Raw genomic sequence first — 19403 nt, forward strand, 5'->3', positions numbered from 1 at the left:
CGGCTGTAGATTGCCAGGGCCTAATGAGAATGCACGAGACGGCGCACGACTTTCTTGGGATGCTAGGGAGCATCGACTGTATGCACTGGGAGTGGAAGATTGTTCGGCGGCGTGGAGAGGCCAATTTACTAGTGGATACAAGGGCAGCCACCCGACGATGATCCTCGAAGCCGTCGCTGACTATCGGTTCTGGATCTGGCATGCTTACTTTGGTGTAGCCGAGTCGAACAATGACATCAATGTCCTCAACTCATCCACCCTCTTCACCGAGCAATACAACGGCAATGGCCCGGCCATTGAGTTCACTGCCAACAGGCGCCAATACCACATGGGGTACTACTTGGTCGATGGCATACACCCACGGTGGCCTATTTTTCTGAAGACGATCAGCTGCCCAATTGGTGATAAGAGAGTTTTCTTTGCGCAAAAGCAGGAGGCGGCGCGCAAGGATGTGGACCGGACATTTGGTGTGCTCCAATCTCGATGGGCAATAGTGAAAGGGCAGGGGCGTCTCTGGTTCAAGAAAATCCTCGCCGATGTCATGTATGCGTGCATAATCTTGCACAGCATGATAGTCGAACATGAAGGTGGGAGCATCACTGATTGGACCGATGACGAAATTGCATCCAACTCCTCCAGCACGGCGACCGCGCCCCCCACTCGAGGATTACCGACGAGCTTCAATGAGGTTCTATCTAGACATGCCTCAATGCGCAACCAACACGACCATGCGCACCTCATGAATGACATGATTGAAGAAGTATGGGCCCGTAACCGTCGTAGCTGAGTTTGCATTTTTTTTGTAATCCGTATTGTAATGTATTAATTTTGTAAATGAAATGAAGGTTTTCCCAATTTTTGTAGTTATTTAAATATTCAAATAGAAGGAAATGCTTAGGGCGCGTCTTAGGGCGCCCCACTGCAGGTGGAAGAGCAGGAGGATGAAATGCTGACGTGGCGGTGCATAGGGCGAGCTTTAGGGCGTGCCTTAGTGCGCCCTGCTGTGGATGGCCTCAGTATATGAATTTAACCGGGATATGAATCAAACTAAATTCAATATTTTAATTGAGTTAATTTTGAATGTCAATTTAATTATGAATTGAATTTTAAATCTTAACATATCTAATTTAAATATGAATTTAATTACTATATATAACTATACACAACTGTAAGGTAGCATATTTAATCAAAGGGCAAATTTTGCCTATCAAATTATCTATGTCTAATTAAATAAAGTAACATTTAATTTGTTTCATCACAAGGTTTCTTATATAGATCATGAGCGGTATCCGAAAATCGAATATCAAACCATACAGATTAAAATTTGAAATTCAGTGTGGCTCGATTTAATTTTCAAAAACCATACCTAAATTAGAATATAATTTATAGTAGTGTTACTATTTAATTATATATTTATTTAAATTTCGTTCAATAGATTTTAGAATGGTTTAGATTTTAGAATGGTTTTCATATGGCACCCAAATGTTACAAGCCTACGTTCAAATAATTTGCAAGTTGAAAGCCCATCAACAACAACAATAATAATGATTATTAAAGTGTAAATAGTAGTAGTACATAAAATTGATTTTGCGCACAGATCTAAAATTTGGGAGTGAACTAAATGATTATTGTAATTCTTTCATAAATTTAATATCATCAAACTAGAATATGGTACTACTATACTTTATAATCAAACTTTTACCATATCATCAAAATGAATTTGGATGTAAATTTAAATATAAATCCACAACATAAATTGGTAATAAAATAAATGCGAGATAATTAAAAAAAAGGGAAGAAAAGGCGCTTGAATCTGATTGCAGGCGGTTTCCCGCCAGTTTTCTCCCCCAATTTAGGCTTCCGCCCTCTCTCTCTCTCCATCTCCGCCGTCTTCTCTCCCCCACCGTTAAAACGAAATCCGCCGCAGTCAAAAGCATTTCCGATGGCCGAGACTCAGCAAATGAAGAAGTTCAAGACTCCATCTAAAGGAACCCCAAGAGCAAAGCATCCAATTTCTCTAGACCACCACATTGCGCCGCAAACCCCACAATCCGCAACACCCAGTGCAATCAATCTCCGCCGCTCCCACCGCCTCACCGCCGCCACTCCGGAGCATCGCCCCGCGCTATCCAGCTTTAATACTCCCAAATCCGCCGCAAAAGCTAGGAAAATCTGTGAGAATCCGCCCTCAGTTTTACCGACCGAGATCTCAATCAACCCTGCGTCTCCGCCGCCCGTTGAATCTCGGAAAAAGAGGAAATTTCAGGAAAAATCGGCAGTGAAGAGAAAGGATTCGAGGAATGTGAAATGTAAACGTGCAGCTGATGGAAAAGCCAAGAAGAAGGTGTATTACAAGAAAGTGGTGTATGACGGCGGCGAGTTTTCGGCAGGGGACGACGTGTACGTGAAGAGGAGATCGGATGCTAGCTCGGACGATGAAGATCCGGAGGTGGAGGAGTGCAGAGTGTGCTTTAAGCCTGCGGGGAGGCGAGTTTTGATCGAGTGTGATGATTGCTTGAATGGCTTTCATTTGAAGTGCCTGAAACCCCCACTCAAGGCAGTTCCTGATGGGGATTGGGTTTGTTGTTATTGCGTGGCGAGGAAAAATGGAGAAGTGATGGAATTTCCTGAGCCACAGGCAGGGAAGAAGAGGGCCAGGACTGCCAGGGAGAAGTTGCTTTCAAGTGATTTATGGGCTGCTCGTATAGAGAGGTTTGTGCTGTCGAAATTTTGGGGATTCTTATTTTTTTCTACCAAATTTTCAATTTGTGTTATGTGATTTCGTTTGTATCTCTGAAGTTTATGGAAGGAAGTTGATGGTACTTATTGGTTTCGAGCTCGGTGGTACATTATTCCAGAGGAGACTGCTGTGGGGAGACAGCCTCATAATTTGAGGAGGGAGCTCTATAGGACCAATGATTTTGCTGATGTTGAGGTGAGTTTTATCATCTCTTCTCTATAACAGGATTAGGTTGCCTGTAATTCTATTAAGTTGCAATGATTGATAAATGTTCCAAGTCGTTATTCAACTCGATATATGTTCGTTGAGTTTACTTAGTTCATAGGAGTGGTTTTGTCCTCTTAGAAGGGAGTTAGCTTTGATGAACTGTAATGCTTTATTGTAGGTGGTGAACTCCTTTTCTTGAAATAGGAATATCCTGAAACACAAAGGTTTATGTTTTCCTGTGGCATAAATCTCCAATTTACTCTTCTAATAAGGTATTTTTATTTTCTTGTTAGATGGAGTCAATCATTAGGCACTGCTTTGTAATGAGGCCAAGGGAGTTTGCTAATGCTGCCGATGGAGGAGATGATGTGTTTCTCTGTGAATATGAATATGAAGTGCAGTGGCATAGCTTCAAGCGCATTGCAGAGATTGACAATAATGAAAATGTAAGTTTGGTGTGGACTCCATCCAAGTGGATTCTGTATTCTCTTAGAATTTATACGTTCTTATTTTACTCGCAGGATGGTGAAAGAGTTGTTGATAATGATGCTGATTGGAATTCTTGTGATGAGTTTGACTCTGGATCTGATTTTGACTCAGAAGAAGAAGCGGCGTACGAGGATGAAAAGAGAAACAGACTGTCTCAATCATCTTCACTCCGTCCAGTAGCAGCGGTATGCTGACTTCAACTTCGCTGTCCCACATATCTCCATGTTTGTGTATTACATAACCGACCATTGGATCTGGTTTCCTTATACAGAACTCGCGCAAGGGACAAATATTTGGGCTGCAAAAGATTGGGGCAAAGAAAATACCAGAAAATTTAAGAAGTCGTAAGCAGACTGATTTGGAAAAGGCTAAGTCTACGCTTCTGCTTGCAACACTGCCCAAGTCTCTACCTTGTCGCGATAGGTATGTATTGATTGGTAAGGTATTTGAGTATTGATTATTGCCATACTTTTGGTATAATCATACATACTTCATGCAGGGAAATGAATGAGATAACCACATTTATCAAAGGTGCTATATGTGATGAGCAATGCCTGGGAAGATGCTTGTATGTTCATGGTGTCCCTGGAACCGGAAAGGTAAAACATTTTTGCATTATATTATAAGACAAACAATTCTTAAAACCAATTAGCCATCTAAACTTTTTTAAATGGGTCTGTGTAACTTGCTTGTTTTCTGCACCACACTGCAGACAATGAGTGTGCTTGCTGTGATGAGGAATCTGAAGTCTGAGGTTGATGCGGGAAGCATTAGGCCTTACTGCTTTGTAGAGATTAATGGTCTTAAACTGGCTTCACCAGAAAATATATACAGTGTAGGATGCATTATAACTTCTTTACTTTTGCACTTTCTTTTGGTGTTCCCACCTTTTGTTAACTTATTGAGGTAATTATTTCCAGGTAATCTATGAGGGACTAACTGGGCATAGAGTTGGTTGGAAAAAGGCACTCAATTTGCTGAATGCTCGATTTTCTGATGAAAATAAGTGTAGGAAAGATACAAGGCCTTGCATTCTTCTCATTGACGAACTTGATCTTCTAGTAACCCGGAATCAAGCTGTACGTTGTGCATATATGTGATAAAATCCATCTGCTCTTAGATTCAACGTTTTTTAATGGAAATTTCCATCTGCAGGTCCTATACAATATTCTTGATTGGCCTACAAGGCCAAATTCAAAACTGATTGTGATAGGTAAGAAATGTTTCTGCCATCAATAAGTTTTGCAAAGTTGCTAACATGTTGACCTGATTTTGTTGCTTTTTTTGTTAAAAAATAAAAAATTTAGGGATAGCAAACACTATGGATCTTCCAGAGAAGTTGCTGCCTCGCATTTCTAGTCGTATGGGAATACAGAGGCTTTGTTTTGGTCCATATAACTTTCAGCAACTTCAAGAAATAATTTCCAGCCGCCTGAAAGGAATTGATGCTTTTGAAAAAGTTGCAATTGAATTTGCGTCAAGGAAGGTTTGTAGTTTGCTGTATCTGACATTTATGACTTAAACCAGAATGTTTTGTTTTTTTTTGTGTGTGGAATTCATACTGTACTTGACCTTAGGTGGCTGCTGTATCTGGAGATGCTCGTCGTGCACTAGAGATATGTAGGCGAGCTGCAGAGGTAGCAGATTATCGCTCCAAAAAAACTGCACTTTCTAGCTCAGACGCTTCAGGCAAAACTTTTCTCTGACATTTATTTCTGTGTTCGTTAGTTTCTGCAGAATATTAAATTCTTTGATTGAAACTAATATTTTAATTTTCATGCATTTAAAAAAGGAACTGACATAAAAAACGGAATCAGAAGTTTAGGTAGGTAAGATACCAATAGAATAGGACAGCTTGTATCACCCAACACTGCAGAAGGTTAAACTCAAAATGGTTAGGGTCTGTAACTTTGACATGATGTTTCAGATTAACTGGTTCCTCCTTCACTCCTTCGACCAAATTTCATTTCACAAATACCATAGTTGACTGTACACTCTCTAGCACGGATTTTCATTTGCCACTATTAAAGACCATAAGACTTGAGTACCCCTGTTGTGGTTTGAAAAGGATTTATCCATAAAATAACATTACTTCTGTTGTTTTTGGTGAAAGAAGTGAGTACATCTTAACACAGTCTACTTGCTTCCCATGCTATCTCTGCACTGCCCTAGCACAGCCGTGTTATAGATCTTTTGTTGGTGGCTAGATAGGATGCATTCAGCCGTTTTAAGAAGGTGACTTAAGAAGGTAACATATCTGGTTTGCAGGGAAAGTTATGGCTGGTATGGCGGATGTTGAAGCAGCTATTAAGGAAATGTTCCAGGCTCCTCATATTCAGGTGAGTAGAATAACATTTGCTCTCTTATGATTACATCAATGAAATATAAATAAGCAATAAAAAAAGTTAATAATTTTCTATTTCCTGTTTCATTTTTCCACCACCAGGTGATAAGAAGTTGTTCTAAACTAAGCAAAATCTTCTTGGCTGCTATGGTGTACGAACTTTATAAAACAGGAATGGGAGAAACAACCTTTGAAAAGGTATTTCAACTCTGCTTAAAAGCTTCAATTTGGTACACAAGTCTTGATAATGACATCTGCCCACTGTTGTCCGATATGCTTCCCGAGTCAAAATGCTAGCAGATACATAAAGACACCAGATCAATTTGCCTTTACAAGTCTAGTGCTTTAGATCCTCTAGTATTTATAAATGGCCTAGTAATCAAGATCATCTTCCCATATATTGTGTATATTAACTAACTGAAAGAAAACTACACATATTGCCAGTTTATTAAATTAAAAATGCAATGTTAGTTCTCAATCTTTTTGACACCAATGAGTAATGGCATGTTCCTTCCATCACTACAGTTAGCAATGGCGGTCTCTAGCTTCTGTGCTAACAATGGAGAAACCTTTCCAGGATATGATACACTCCTGAAAGTCGGGTATGAAGTTATATAATCTTTTAGTATTGCAGCAAACAGTTTAAGAAGTTGGCCGCTTCATTATTTTTCTTATGTTTATGTGGAAGAAACTAAGAAAAGATCAATTCTGTAATATATAACAACAGTGGAGGCATCTTTTATCTACAATCACTTGCCTCATTTGTGATGTGATGAGAAATAAAAATATGCCTTGTACGAGTAATATGCAAACAAAAAACAAGATTTCTGGAAACAATATTTTGTTTTTAAGAACTTGTATGTGCACATACGACACTAACTAAAACCAGAGACCACACAGGACATGATCATGTTCATTTCTGAGTTATCTGTGTTTTGACTGGCAGATGTAAACTCGGGGAGTGCAGACTATTATTATGCGAGCCTGGCACACGGCACAAACTGCAGAAATTGCAACTGAACTATCCCAAGTGAGTACTTCCAAAAACAAATCCAAGCTTTGGTAGTCTATCTGTTTGTTTTTTACGTCAATGGATTATTTGTTTACCTTTCCGCTTGTTTGGCAGTGATGATGTTACATTTGCACTGAAAGACAGCAAGGACCTACCTTGGTTGGAAAAGTATATCTGAATATTGGAGATCCAAATGAGATCATCCATTCTTGATTTATATTTATATGTTTACACATTTCTTAAATTTGTGATGTTGTATACATTTGTAAACTGAGAATTATTTTTATTTATTGAAACATCTGTTGTATGTTATACTTTTCTTTGAAATGAAGTGTGATGATATATGGATTATATGAACCTAAAACATCACTTGATTTGCTGAAGGTACTTACGTTTTACAAGTTGATGTCTCTTTAGATTCTTATACTTCAATTTTTTGAGAACATGTACATTTGATTACTATTGTAGTTTCAATATGTTATGTCTAAAGATTGACTTATGTTTTATTACCTAATTTGGTGATGGAATGTTGAGTCAGTTTGTTAGATTCTTGGATTAATTATAGTGTAATTTAGGTGGATTACTTTTTACTTATACCCTCAAATTATAACACACCTTATATGAAAGTGTATTGCTATGTTATGATTCTATACAAAATTTATAGGAGTATATATACATTATAAAACATCGAGGTTCGCGTTGAAGATGTGCTCTTTATAACTTGGAGTCAAAATGAAAAAAATAACGCAAGCAAGATGTATATTATCCAAGAGACGATGATCATTATTAAACAAAAAACGATGCATTATTACTCGGTATCTCACATTGTGAAAGTGAGCAAACACCATAGAACAGACCCCGTCAACATGCACAAAACGCACCATCGGTAACCACGCATCACTAGCTAATCCACCAAAAGTTTTGGGTGGAAAAATGTGAGAATTGTTTTTGGCGGGAAAGTGGCAAAACTGCAATTTGTCCTATTTTTTTTGGCTGGAGCCCTCATTCAGTTTTCATTTCATTTGCCCATTTCGAAGCTCTGGTTTAAAGTAGCTGTGTTGAGCAATTTCCGATAGTTGATTGCAAGGAATTGTAACTCACGGTTAGTATTCTTCACCCTTCAGCCTTATATATACTATTTTTAATTTAAACCTCGATATCGTTTTCTCCCTTTCAAACAGCTGCTGTAGGTCCACAATTCGCGTGTTGTTAGGATTGGATTTTCTGAAACTGCAGCGTCTTCAGGTGAATTAGTGGATTTGTTGTTTGCCGTTAAGCATAAAACTTAAAATTCCCTTTCTACTGTTTTGTAATTTTTCACAAATTTGGGTATCTACTGTTCAAAAAACGCAAAAATGGGGGATTTGGGATGTGTTTTGGTGTATGGTTGGTGGTAATTTTAACTGGAAAAATGGGTTTTCCAGTATGGTTGGAGTTGCCCTTAGCTTCGGTTGAAGAACAAGTTTTTGTTTGCCTGATTCTAGAAAATTAAGGTATGGATGGAAGTCTTAAAGACTTAAACCATACATAGGGTTATTGAATTGAACTAGGGACATTCGCGGAATTGGATCAATTTATTTGATAATTTTAGTTAAGCCGATCATCAAAGCCAGTGAAAGTTGTTAATTTCTGAAATGGGCTGTTATGTGTAGGTTTTCACGATAGGACATGACAAATGCTTGCCATTTCAACTTATTTAAGGCTATGTAAGTTCGACCACTTCCAATTTGCTCCGTTCTATACTAGTTAGTCTAGTGGTTGCAAGTTGTTTGTTGAAATGCATTGACGGGCGGCGCACGTGTATTCAGATTTTCCATACTTGTTTGTGCTTGATTTTTCATGAGAATGATAAATAATATGCCAATTTCCAACTCAAGGTTATACACTACTGATTTTAAAGATGAAGCATTTGAACTTGTTTAAACTACATGGATGTTATAGCACATCTACTTTTGAAATTTTGGTTGTATTAGTCTGTGGGGGGGTTAATAAGCTACTTCCGAAATATCAGAGTTTTATTTCAATATCTGATGTATATTTTTTGGGATAAAAGTATTTACATTAAATGGTATATCATATCTTCCAGAGGTTTGGCAAGAGGAGCATCAGTGCGACAGTCACTAAGTTCTTGTGGCACTACTGTGTATTTGTCTAAGTGCTCGTTAAGAAAGATTCACATGGAAGGCAGTAAAAAGAGTGATTCAAGGGGTGCATTAATTGTTCTAGAAGGTCTGGATCGTTGTGGAAAGACCTCACAGTGCAGTAGATTGCTATCTTCCCTGGAAAAGTCAGGCCATGCAGTTGAATCATGGAGATTTCCTGATAGAAACACGGGTGTAGGACAAATGATATCATCTTATCTAGCCAACGATTCTCATTTGGACGATCGTGCAATCCATCTACTCTTCAGTGCAAATCGCTGGGAGAAGAGGTTAGCTTCTACTTGTTTTTTTCAAGGTCAATTGGTTCTCACAGTACTTGTATCGGGGAATAGATTCTGAAATTTCTTGAAGTGTGTGTCAGGTTTCTATTATTAAGATGAATAGAAATTTGTTATGTACGCAAAACTTGTTCAGAAAAACTAAAAAATGAATCACAAAACTTTTCTTTATATCTAGCTGAACTCCAACATATGTGATGTTTCCTATGAGGTTGTAAACTTACTCCACGACTTTTTGGCCTTAGATCACTGATGGAGTCAAAGCTGAGGAGTGGAACCACACTTATTGTTGACCGTTATTCTTTTTCTGGGGTTGCTTTCTCATCTGCCAAAGGACTTGATATGGACTGGTGCAAGGTGGTATTCTATATAATGCATATTTATTGTGATTGCCAAAATCATTATGAGACTACGTGTGTTTCAAAACTCATTTAACTTGAATGTCATATATCTTTGCAGGCTCCAGAGATAGGATTACTAGCTCCAGATCTAGTTGTATACCTTGAAATATCACCAGAGGTAGAGTTTTCACATTTGAAATAGCACCAGTTTATTATATAATCTAAGTTTGCTGTTTCAAGATTGACTTGAGCTTACTTGAAAATTCTTAGCAAGCTGCTGAAAGAGGAGGCTATGGAGGTGAGAGGTATGAGAAGCTCGAGTTTCAGAAAAGAGTGGCTGAATCATACAAGACACTGCGTGATGCCACATGGAAGGTAGCACGTTTTCCTTTTGATTATCAATACACTTTATTTTTTTTATGCATATGTTACTCTAGAACGATGGGTTGTTAAAGAAATTTTAGGTATGCCTGATCAAATCATACACAATTCCTGCTATAGATAAACTTTATGTCAGAAACCAAATTCGGAACTGACACAGTTAAATTAAAGAACACTCTTGGTCCTTATGTAGTATTGATGTGTCTTGCATTTTTGCTTGTGAACATTGAAAAACACGTAGGAATATGCTGTCAATTCTACTCCTATTACAATTAAATGATGTTAGGATGTTGATTAATTAAGGTTCAATATTGTCTCCTTCATTATAGATAATCGATGCTACCCTCCCAATCGAAGATGTTGAGAAACAACTGAGAGAGACTGTTATGGAATGTGTTCTGACATGCGGAGAAGGGAAGCCTCTCTCAGAGCTGTGGCCAAAATAGATGTTTATGCAGTTTTGTGGAGTTGAATTTATATAACATATAGGCTTGGATTTTGGCTTGAATGTATGATTACTTGATATCACTCTGTTTTATTTTTACACAGGTATATCATTAGTTTAATGTAACACAAAAGATTATCTTGAGTGTATGTGATGGTTCTTATGAGTGTGATTTTACATTCCTAATGAAGGATAATTCAAGAAAACCAGATTTATCTTTTCTTTTAATTTGAAGGCACAAAACGACGTAATTTGTGGTATATATTATTTTCTAAAAATTACAGTGATAGTCCACAGACCATGTAAATATTCTTATTTATTTATTTATTTATTTATTTATTTATGAATCAATAAATTTTATAACTAAAAGAAATTTACACCCAATACAGCCAACTAGCCGAGGCTAGCGAGCCAGGGAGGGGGAAGTAACACAATACAAGTGAACTTGGGCATACCTAAGGGCTTGTACTAAGCCAGATTACAATAGCAAATCTGAGAAACCATAGTTTAAGTAGTGGATCCTAGCCAGCCTAATGGCTTAGACAAACGTCCTTGCCATGTATTTTACACGGAAACATAGGCATACCCATGTGGGATAGTCCGGGTCTATCCCGAAACCACAAACAAAGACCCTACAGCGGTGGAGGGCGGGCCTCATTAAAACCTCTTGGGGCAAAACCCAAATGGGAAAAATCCCCAAGAGGAAAAAGAGTACCCTGATTGAGGAAAAATGGGGGAGGTGACTGTTTGAAGATACACTGAGGTTCTAGAGCCAAAGATGTCTTAGGGTGGCACACGACACTAGCCATGCCCGGAGACGTGATTGGCGTGGGCATGGTAAGAGGCATAGTTTATCGTTATTCTTAATCATTATACTGACAGGCTTGGAAAATTAGGGACCCAAATGCACGGGCGACTGAGATACTGAAGTTCCGAGCCGATGGGGTGCTCAGTTGGGATTTGTTCTCAGCCCCCGTGTAGGCAAGTGAGGCGCATAATAAGTGGTCCTAAAACAAAACCAAGCATCCATAAGCCCCGATGGATTTGGAAAAACTAGGGGCATTTGCGCATATGCGACCGGGATCATATAAAAGATGGAGCTATAGCTGGATGTTAACATCAACCAAGCATCCATAAACCCTAAACCATATAAATATTCTGAAAACTGGAATTAGATGTAGAACTTTTGATATTTTAAAATTTAAATAAATATTTCTCATAATTGAGGACATTTAAAATAAAATAACGGACATAGTTTAACTTTGAAATTGATATTGACTTTTTTTTTATTTATATATAATTTGTAAATTTTTTTGGGGCCACAAAAACATAAATATTAGAAAAATGATTGCTTTAACGCCATACTTATTGTAGGAGCAGGGGATGGTTTCCACTAAAAAGATGGAACTCGTGAAAGCTTGGACCACTCTGGTCGCCGACACTTCGCAAGCTTCACTCTTCTCACCACTGTTGCTTCTCTCTCTTCTTTTCACTGCGTGAGCTTCCGCCCCTCCATTCCCCACAATTTCACACCTTTTTTTCAAGTATAAACTCATGTTTCTGCTGCTTGTTTGAGCACAGTTAATGGCAGATAACTAAAGTTTCCCCCTCCCGAAATTGCTGATTTTGGGTTTTATTGTGTGATCAAGATTGAATTTTTATATGCCTGTGGGTTTTAATGTCCGGTTTGAGTCAGTTTCTCTTGCAATTTCTTAGCTTTAAGTGGTAATGGTAGCTGGAATTCACGAATTGAAGAGTTTAGTCCTTTCATTTAAGAGTTAGGGGCTATGATTGAGTAGAATTAGGGTGTTTTTCATGTGTAAAATGGATCGTTCTGTTAAAATTCAGTTGCTTGAGAAAAGGAAATGGGTGATCATTGTGGGAATGGTTGCTTTGACCCATTTGTTATGTCAATCTTTGATGCTTCCGTATGGGAACGCGCTGATGTCGATGCTGCCCAATGAAAAGAGTGAAAATGTTGTTGTTGTTACCCCGTCGCTTGAGGACTCTGCTGTTGAGAGTTTGATTGATGACAAGGTTCATGTTTCTGGTGTGTTGAATTTGGAAAATGAGCAGTCTCTGTTGGTTAGAGGAGTGAAGAGCACGGAAGGTTACAACACGCGTGTAAATGCCGAAGATGAGAAGGAGTCTAAGGAGAAGAATGGGAAAGAGAAGATGGATTCTGGTTTAGATGGCGATGGAACGGATGAAGATGTTGATTTTGTCGAGGATGAAGCCTTAGATGATGTGGATGTAGACTTAGAAGAGGGGTTTACAGTGGATAACAACACTCAGCTTGAAAAGGCAAGCTCTGGGGTTATGTTAGAGTCTAGAACTGGTGGGATTCAAGAGAAGGTCACGGACGGATCTGTTTTGCTAACTCCCGTTGTCTCTTTAGATAAACCTTTGTTGATTGGTTCTGTTGTTGGGGAAAAACCAGAATCGGGATCAAGAATTTCTGATGGTTCAGTTCTTCCTAACAACGGTTCCTCGGTGCCTAATAAGTCTGCTAAGAAGAAGATGAGATGTGACATGCCACCTAAAACTGTAACACCTATAGATGAGATGGAACATTTGTTAGTCCGCCATCGTGCTCGTTCACGTGCAATGGTATGTCATTCTCTTGATGTAAGTAGAGCTAATGTCTTTGATTTTCACTCCAGCTGATGTATGAACTTTTTTGTGTTTGGACTGTAGAGACCGAGATGGGCTTCTGATCGTGACCAGGAAATTTTAGCAGCGAAGACGAGGATTGAGAATGCTCCCTTCTTGAAGAATGACCGGGAATTGCATGCTCCTCTGTTTCGAAATATATCTATGTTCAAAAGGTTAGAACTTATAATTTTCAGTAAATTATCTGAAAGAGCATTTTGTTGCTTTTTTCCTCTTATAATGTGCACTATATACAATGCTTGTGTATGGGAAGCATTTTTCATAGGCTATTAAACTGAGAACGAAATCGAATGTTATAATTCGAATTAAGACAAGTATAGATGATAAAATGTTTAGTAGTAACGAATGCTGAAGATAAATAAATTTCTTCTTTTTTGCCACCTCTGTATTTCTACTATGTTTGTAAAATTGGTTTTGTAACTATCAGGAGTTACGAACTCATGGAACGCGTACTAAAGGTATATGTATACAAGGAAGGCGAAAAGCCCATCTTTCATCAACCAATACTGAAAGGACTGTATGCATCCGAAGGGTGGTTTATGAAACTAATGGAACGAAAGAATCGTTTTGTTGTGAAAGATCCTAGGAAGGCTCATCTGTTCTACATGCCATTCAGTTCACGGATGCTTGAACACACACTTTATGTGCGCAATTCCCACAACCGGACCAATTTACGACAGTATTTGAGGAATTATTCAGAAAAGATCGCAGCAAAGTATCGTTTCTGGAACAGAACTGGTGGAGCTGACCACTTTCTTGTTGCCTGCCATGACTGGGTAATGCTCTCTCTCTCTCCTTTATTTTTCCATAAACTCTTAAACGTTTTCTCTGTTTTCATTTGAAATTTTTTCTACATATTGTTGTACAGGCTCCATACGAGACGAGACACCATATGGAGCACTGCATGAAAGCCCTTTGCAATGCTGATGTAACAATGAGCTTCAAGATAGGACGTGACGTCTCCCTTCCAGAAACATATGTACGATCTGCCAGAAACCCGCTTAGAGATCTTGGAGGAAAGCCACCATCACAGAGACACATCCTCGCTTTCTATGCTGGGAGTCTGCACGGCTATCTTCGTCCGATCCTGCTCAAGTACTGGAAAGACAAGGATCCCGATATGAAAATACTCGGACAAATGCCACCCGGTGTCCCCAGCAAAATGAACTACATCGCTCAAATGAAAAGCAGCAAGTACTGCATCTGCCCAAAGGGATATGAAGTCAACAGCCCGAGGATAGTCGAAGCCATCTTTTATGAGTGTGTGCCGGTCATAATATCCGATAACTTTGTGCCTCCCTTCTTTGAGGTCTTCAACTGGGACGCGTTCTCAATGATTATTGCCGAGAAGGACGTCCCAAACTTGAAAGACATACTTGTCTCCATCCCTGAGAAGAAATATCTCGACATGCAACTCAATGTCCGGAGGGTTCAGAAGCACTTCCTGTGGCATGCTAGTCCCGTCAAGTACGACCTCTTCCACATGACCCTTCATTCAATCTGGTACAATCGAGTTTTTCAGATCAAGTCGAGGTAACAGCCTCTCTGCTCGCCTACGAATGTTGCAACAAGCGATCAAGGTACGCCTTCACTCGTCTTCTCTATGCTGCTCTGCAAATTGCAAGTGTAGGAATGTAATTTGTGTTAATATTGAGATGTGAACTTATAGAGTAGTATTTAGCCTTATGCAGCAAGTAGCTTTCTTGTATATAATCTATTGTGCTTGTTTTGTGTTGTACTATATAAATATGTAGTTTTGATGGCGGAGTGGAAACGTCTTACCAATTGAAGTGAATGTATCGTTTTAGAATTTTTTGAATTACGACTAACACACACCCACACTCACGCATTCGACGTGACTTGAACTCCTGACCTATCAGTTAGAGAGCTAGGAAGCGTCTCTACCTATTAGTTAGGTTTATCAATGGGATTTTCACCTATGAGGAATATGGAAGACCTCGCCATTAATACGTCTCATAAAACTAATGGCGGTTACGACCAACCGAAAGGTCAAAAGTCACTGACATTAAATCCAGCCTGAAGTCCTCCAGAATAAAAGCAAGAGCAATTCAGAGTGATCGAATACCACACTGAGAATGACAGGGCCAATGGATGAATTGGAAATTGAACTGGCGAAGATCATAGGACTGGACGAGCTGAAGGCGCATCTCCGGAAATTGGGCAAGGGCATGCTCTTGGACAAGAGCCGCCGTGCCATGGGAGTAAAGCTCGGCTGCAAAAACCTCCCACACATGGCGTTTCTGGGAAACCCCGGCACCGGCAAGACCACAGTTGCAAGAATCCTAGGTAAACTGCTCTACTCTGTAGGGTTTCTGTTTCACGCCAATGTAACCCAGGTTGAACCAACGGATTTGGTCAGCGAACGTTACCATGAAACCAGGCAAAAGACTGTAAAAAAGGTAGTGTATCTGTTTGTCTTTAATTATGGCAAGTCGATAAAAAAGCATTTTGACTTTGCGTAGACGGAACATCAACTGTAGATTCGAGATATAAGGGGTAAGATCTTGTTCATAGACGAAGCACACGTCCTATCCCCTTCAGACACTTCAGGAAGGTACATTGCATACGGGGAGGAAGCTTTGGATGAGATCATGTCAGCGGGCGAGGAAGGCACAGTCCTTGCGATCTTCGCTGGCTGCACGGAGCCTATGAAGGTTGCTTTCTCATCGAACAAAGGGTTCTGCCAATGGGTGGAGCACTTCTTCCAGTTCAATGATTATAGCTGCAGGGATCTTTCGGAGATGCTGATGTTGAAGATGAGCAAGCAGGATGAGAGAAGCCGGGTGTTCGGGCTGAGGCTCGGTTCTTGCTGCAGTGTTGAAGCTGTTGCTTCGCTTATAGAGAGGAAGACGAGCGAGGAGATGAGGAGTAGGATGAATGGGCGTTTGGTGGATCATATGCTCAACAATGGTAGGGATCATCTTGATTCGAGGCTCGGTTTTGAGGCCGAGGGTGATGAGCTTTTGATCATCACGTTGGCGGATTTGGAGGCCGGCCTTGATCAGTCTGTGCGGGTGCCGCGGTTGAATGCTATTAGGGAGACGAGGTCGTGTTGGAAAATCGAATTGTAATAAATGTTGAAAAGGAACAACTTGAATAACTTAAAAGAGACTACATTGCACTTGCTTCATTGATTCAAGACATTACATATGTCTAATTTTATTGAAGAATGTTAATTGCCACATATCGTACGTTTTGGTTAATGAAATGACAAATTACACAAGCCATAGTAATCAACTTGGGGGATAGTTTACTCCTTTGTTGATAATAAGATATTCCAATTTGGACTTCATACTCGTCTTGTACATTCTACTTTTTTTTTATCAACATCATGTAATTGAGAGAAATAATTAACCAAAATTAAAGTTATATGTAAAAATTAATTATTAACGCATGAAGGATACATCTCATTACTCATTCTCATTACTCTATAAAACTAATATGGAGTATTATAAAAGTAGGACACACATGCTACTAACTTTTTCGATAAATTTGTATTGATAGGCGTTGTTTATGATGTGTTTATGATGCATGTTTGTATAGTGACATGACATGCCTCCTATGCTTGACATTCACAATTCTTCTCGCTATCTCCAATTAATCAATAGATCGATCAAGTTACTCACACATTTATTAGTTGTTACCCGAAGCCACAGTCCCTCCACCAATTTGTCCAACAATAAAATCTTTATACTATAAGCAAAGAAAATCTTGAAAATAAGAAAAAATAAAACTTAAATAGAGAGAAAATAAACTAAAAGAAAACATCATAAAATGGTAAAAGAAAAGAATATTGAAGCGATTAATATTGGTCAACAATTTTTCAATACTAATTCCAATTAATTAAGAAAAGAATAAATACCAAACAACTTAACAAATTTCAAAAAACCCTAATTAAAGAAATCAAATTAATTATTTATAAACATCTGAACTCTAACAAATGGCTCATTCATCTCTTTCCTTGTTGTTTAATTTCGTAAGCCCATGAAAGGACTTGAGTCATTCAGAGATACGCTATAATAATATGTTACTTAACACTCCACCTTTTGAGGGATTAGCAGTAGGTTTTCAATATATAGTAGATTGTTTTGCTTAATATTTTTACTTCACAAAACTTATTCTTGGCGGCTAGGATTAGTAGGAGAGAGAGAGAGAGAGTTGATGATATTTTTTCTTCACAAAACTTGGAGAAAGAATTGAATCTTCGTCGACTTTGAATTTCTGGTGACATTTTAATTTATCTAATTAATTATATTATGTTTTTGTTATTTGATTTCAATGCGTTTTACTTCAATAGCTCAGTGTTTTAGATTTGTGCATAATGAATCGCTTAGTTCAATTCATAATCTATAAAATCGAATTGTTTGCTTAATTGATTCATTTTGATCTTGATTTGTTTTCAAGTACAAAGATAATTTAGTTTGCTTGATCAGATTTATTGATGGGTAATTTTTTTTTCTTCTAAGTTGAGTTTCTCCAGTTCTTAATATTGGAACTTTAAATTATTTAGTTCTGGCGACGTTACAGATTTTCATGGTCTTGTTACCAAAAACGGAAAAGTAGACTAATTTTTATAGGTATATCAAAATTAAAAAAATTGAACCATTAGTTATGGAAAGAAATAAAATGTTGATATGGATTATGGACTTCTAATCCTAATTTCTGTTCATTTGCATACGTTCATTAAAGGCTAAAGAGAAATCGAATGGACGAGATGAAAAGGAAGATGGATGATTTCGATTTGGAGCTATCGACGATAGTAGGGTTAGAGGAGCTCAAGGTGCAGCTTCGAAAATGGACCAAGGGCACGATCATGGACGAGAAGCGCCGCGCCATATGTGTAGACCTTGGCCGAAGAAAACTCCCCCACATGGCGTTTCTAGGAAACCCCGGCACAGGCAAGACTACCGTTGCAAGGATCCTAGGAAAAATGCTCTCTTCTATAGGGATTCTGTCTTCCGACAAAGTAATCGAGGTGCAACGAACGGATTTGGTCGGCCAATATGTCGGCGAAACTGGCCCAAAAACTAGGAAGAAGGTAATATACCTCAACCATTCTTTTTTAATCTGTCTCACTAAAAATATCGCATTCATATTTTTCTAAAGAATACTAAACCATAATCAATACATTCAACTATCATCATTTTTAATCTGTTCCACTAAAAATATTGCATTTGTATATTTTTTAAAGAAAACTAAACCATCATTATTAATATTTTATTTACCATGTTCTCTCTATTAATACAATCTAATTATATTTTGTTGCTTTACTTAATACACTAAACAACGTCTCCTAAAATTGTACTTACTAGATTAGGGAGGCAAAGGGCGGGATTTTGTTCGTAGACGAAGCATACCGTCTAGCACCAATAACTTCGGGCCAGCACACTGAATACGGCGTGGAGGCTTTGGAGGAGATAATGTCAGCTATGGAGGATGATGATCTCCTCGTGATCTTTGCGGGCTACTCGGAGCCCATGAAGCGCGTCTTCTCTTCCAACGAGGGCTTCTGCAGGCGCGTGGCGTGCTACTTCCAGTTCGACAATTTCAGCTGCAGGGAGCTCGCGGAGATGCTACTGATCAAGATGAGCAAGCAGGGAAAGAGGAGCCGGATGTCCGGGTTTAAGCTCGGCTCATGCTGCAGCGTTGAGTCGGTTGCTTCGGTTATAGAGAGGAGGACGAGCGAGAAGGTGAGGAATAGGATTAATGGGAGTTTGGTGGATCATATGCTTAACAATGCGAAAGATAATCTCGACTTGAGGCTCGATTTTGAGGCCAGTGGCGACGAGCTATTCACCATCACGCTGCCGGATTTGGAGACCGGTCTCGACCAGTTGGCGCGGTTGGACCTTGACTAGAGAGACGAGGCCAATTAGGTTGTTGCATTTTTTAAACTTTGTTTCGGAAATATTTAAAGTAATTTGTGTATCGACGCTAATGATATGCTATTGGTCACGTACCACTAGCGAATACGACGTTGGGTATTTTTGGACTAAATTTCTTACCTCCTCGATACATGAGAAGTGTATCGAGAAGGAGTTCGGGCATTACTAAACATGAGACTCTAGAGCAGATTCAATTGTCAAAAAATGGAACTAAAGAAAAAAACTCAGTTTTTTCTTTTATTTGTAGTATTTTTTTTTCTACGATGTAAGTTGGATTAAATTATTGGTTAGTGGTCACCAATTACCTACAATTTGCACATATATAAATCAGATATTGACTTCTATAATGGGGGTGGGCAAAGTCTAGGCTGTAAAACTTGTACTAATAATAAAATGAAAGTTGACATTTTGCCATAGGAGAAGTA

General features: G+C 38.8%; 5 protein-coding genes and 1 non-coding gene across 9 annotated transcripts; all 6 read left to right on the top strand.

Annotated features, from left to right (window-relative positions):
* Window positions 1-1812: 1812 nt before the first annotated feature.
* LOC121796301 (origin of replication complex subunit 1A-like) lies at window positions 1813-7149 on the top strand. Its single transcript, XM_042195130.1, has 16 exons — window positions 1813-2712; window positions 2800-2935; window positions 3241-3393; window positions 3469-3621; window positions 3708-3859; window positions 3936-4035; window positions 4149-4271; window positions 4357-4515; window positions 4592-4649; window positions 4744-4922; window positions 5014-5125; window positions 5705-5775; window positions 5883-5978; window positions 6306-6382; window positions 6727-6810; window positions 6907-7149. Exons 1-16 carry the CDS (start codon window positions 1943-1945, stop codon window positions 6968-6970), a joined length of 2487 nt encoding a protein of 828 aa, XP_042051064.1. The 5' UTR covers window positions 1813-1942; the 3' UTR covers window positions 6971-7149.
* Window positions 3301-3378, top strand: LOC121797489. Its single transcript, XR_006049855.1, has one exon. It is a non-coding gene; the product is annotated as a small nucleolar RNA snoR28 (small nucleolar RNA).
* Window positions 7150-7608: 459 nt separating the features above from the next.
* On the top strand, window positions 7609-10605 carry LOC121796364 (thymidylate kinase-like). Of its 4 annotated transcripts, XM_042195219.1 has the most exons (8): window positions 7609-7894; window positions 7974-8037; window positions 8445-8498; window positions 8879-9223; window positions 9478-9589; window positions 9692-9751; window positions 9844-9948; window positions 10284-10605. In XM_042195219.1, the coding sequence occupies exons 3-8, from the start codon at window positions 8461-8463 to the stop codon at window positions 10398-10400; spliced, it is 777 nt and encodes a 258-aa protein (XP_042051153.1). In that variant the 5' UTR covers window positions 7609-7894; window positions 7974-8037; window positions 8445-8460; the 3' UTR covers window positions 10401-10605. The 4 variants fall into 4 exon arrangements, with proteins under 4 accessions (XP_042051153.1, XP_042051154.1, XP_042051155.1 ...); XM_042195220.1 differs by lacking the exon at window positions 7974-8037; XM_042195221.1 differs by lacking the exon at window positions 8445-8498 and having other exon boundaries at window positions 7611-7894.
* A 1149-nt stretch (window positions 10606-11754) lies between these two features.
* LOC121796311 (probable glycosyltransferase At5g03795) lies at window positions 11755-14867 on the top strand. The gene is made up of 4 exons (XM_042195140.1): window positions 11755-13009; window positions 13097-13227; window positions 13500-13848; window positions 13941-14867. The coding sequence occupies exons 1-4, from the start codon at window positions 12215-12217 to the stop codon at window positions 14607-14609; spliced, it is 1944 nt and encodes a 647-aa protein (XP_042051074.1). The 5' UTR covers window positions 11755-12214; the 3' UTR covers window positions 14610-14867.
* Window positions 14868-15011: 144 nt separating this feature from the next.
* Window positions 15012-16277, top strand: LOC121796353 (protein CfxQ homolog). Its single transcript, XM_042195204.1, has 2 exons — window positions 15012-15492; window positions 15574-16277. Exons 1-2 carry the CDS (start codon window positions 15169-15171, stop codon window positions 16162-16164), a joined length of 915 nt encoding a protein of 304 aa, XP_042051138.1. The 5' UTR covers window positions 15012-15168; the 3' UTR covers window positions 16165-16277.
* A 963-nt stretch (window positions 16278-17240) lies between these two features.
* LOC121796357 (protein CfxQ homolog) lies at window positions 17241-19130 on the top strand. Its single transcript, XM_042195208.1, has 3 exons — window positions 17241-17317; window positions 17783-18131; window positions 18406-19130. The coding sequence occupies exons 2-3, from the start codon at window positions 17799-17801 to the stop codon at window positions 18949-18951; spliced, it is 879 nt and encodes a 292-aa protein (XP_042051142.1). The 5' UTR covers window positions 17241-17317; window positions 17783-17798; the 3' UTR covers window positions 18952-19130.
* Window positions 19131-19403: the final 273 nt, after the last annotated feature.

Source organism: Salvia splendens, chromosome 3 (genome assembly GCF_004379255.2).
Source record: "Salvia splendens isolate huo1 chromosome 3, SspV2, whole genome shotgun sequence".
NCBI lineage: Eukaryota > Viridiplantae > Streptophyta > Magnoliopsida > Lamiales > Lamiaceae > Salvia > Salvia splendens.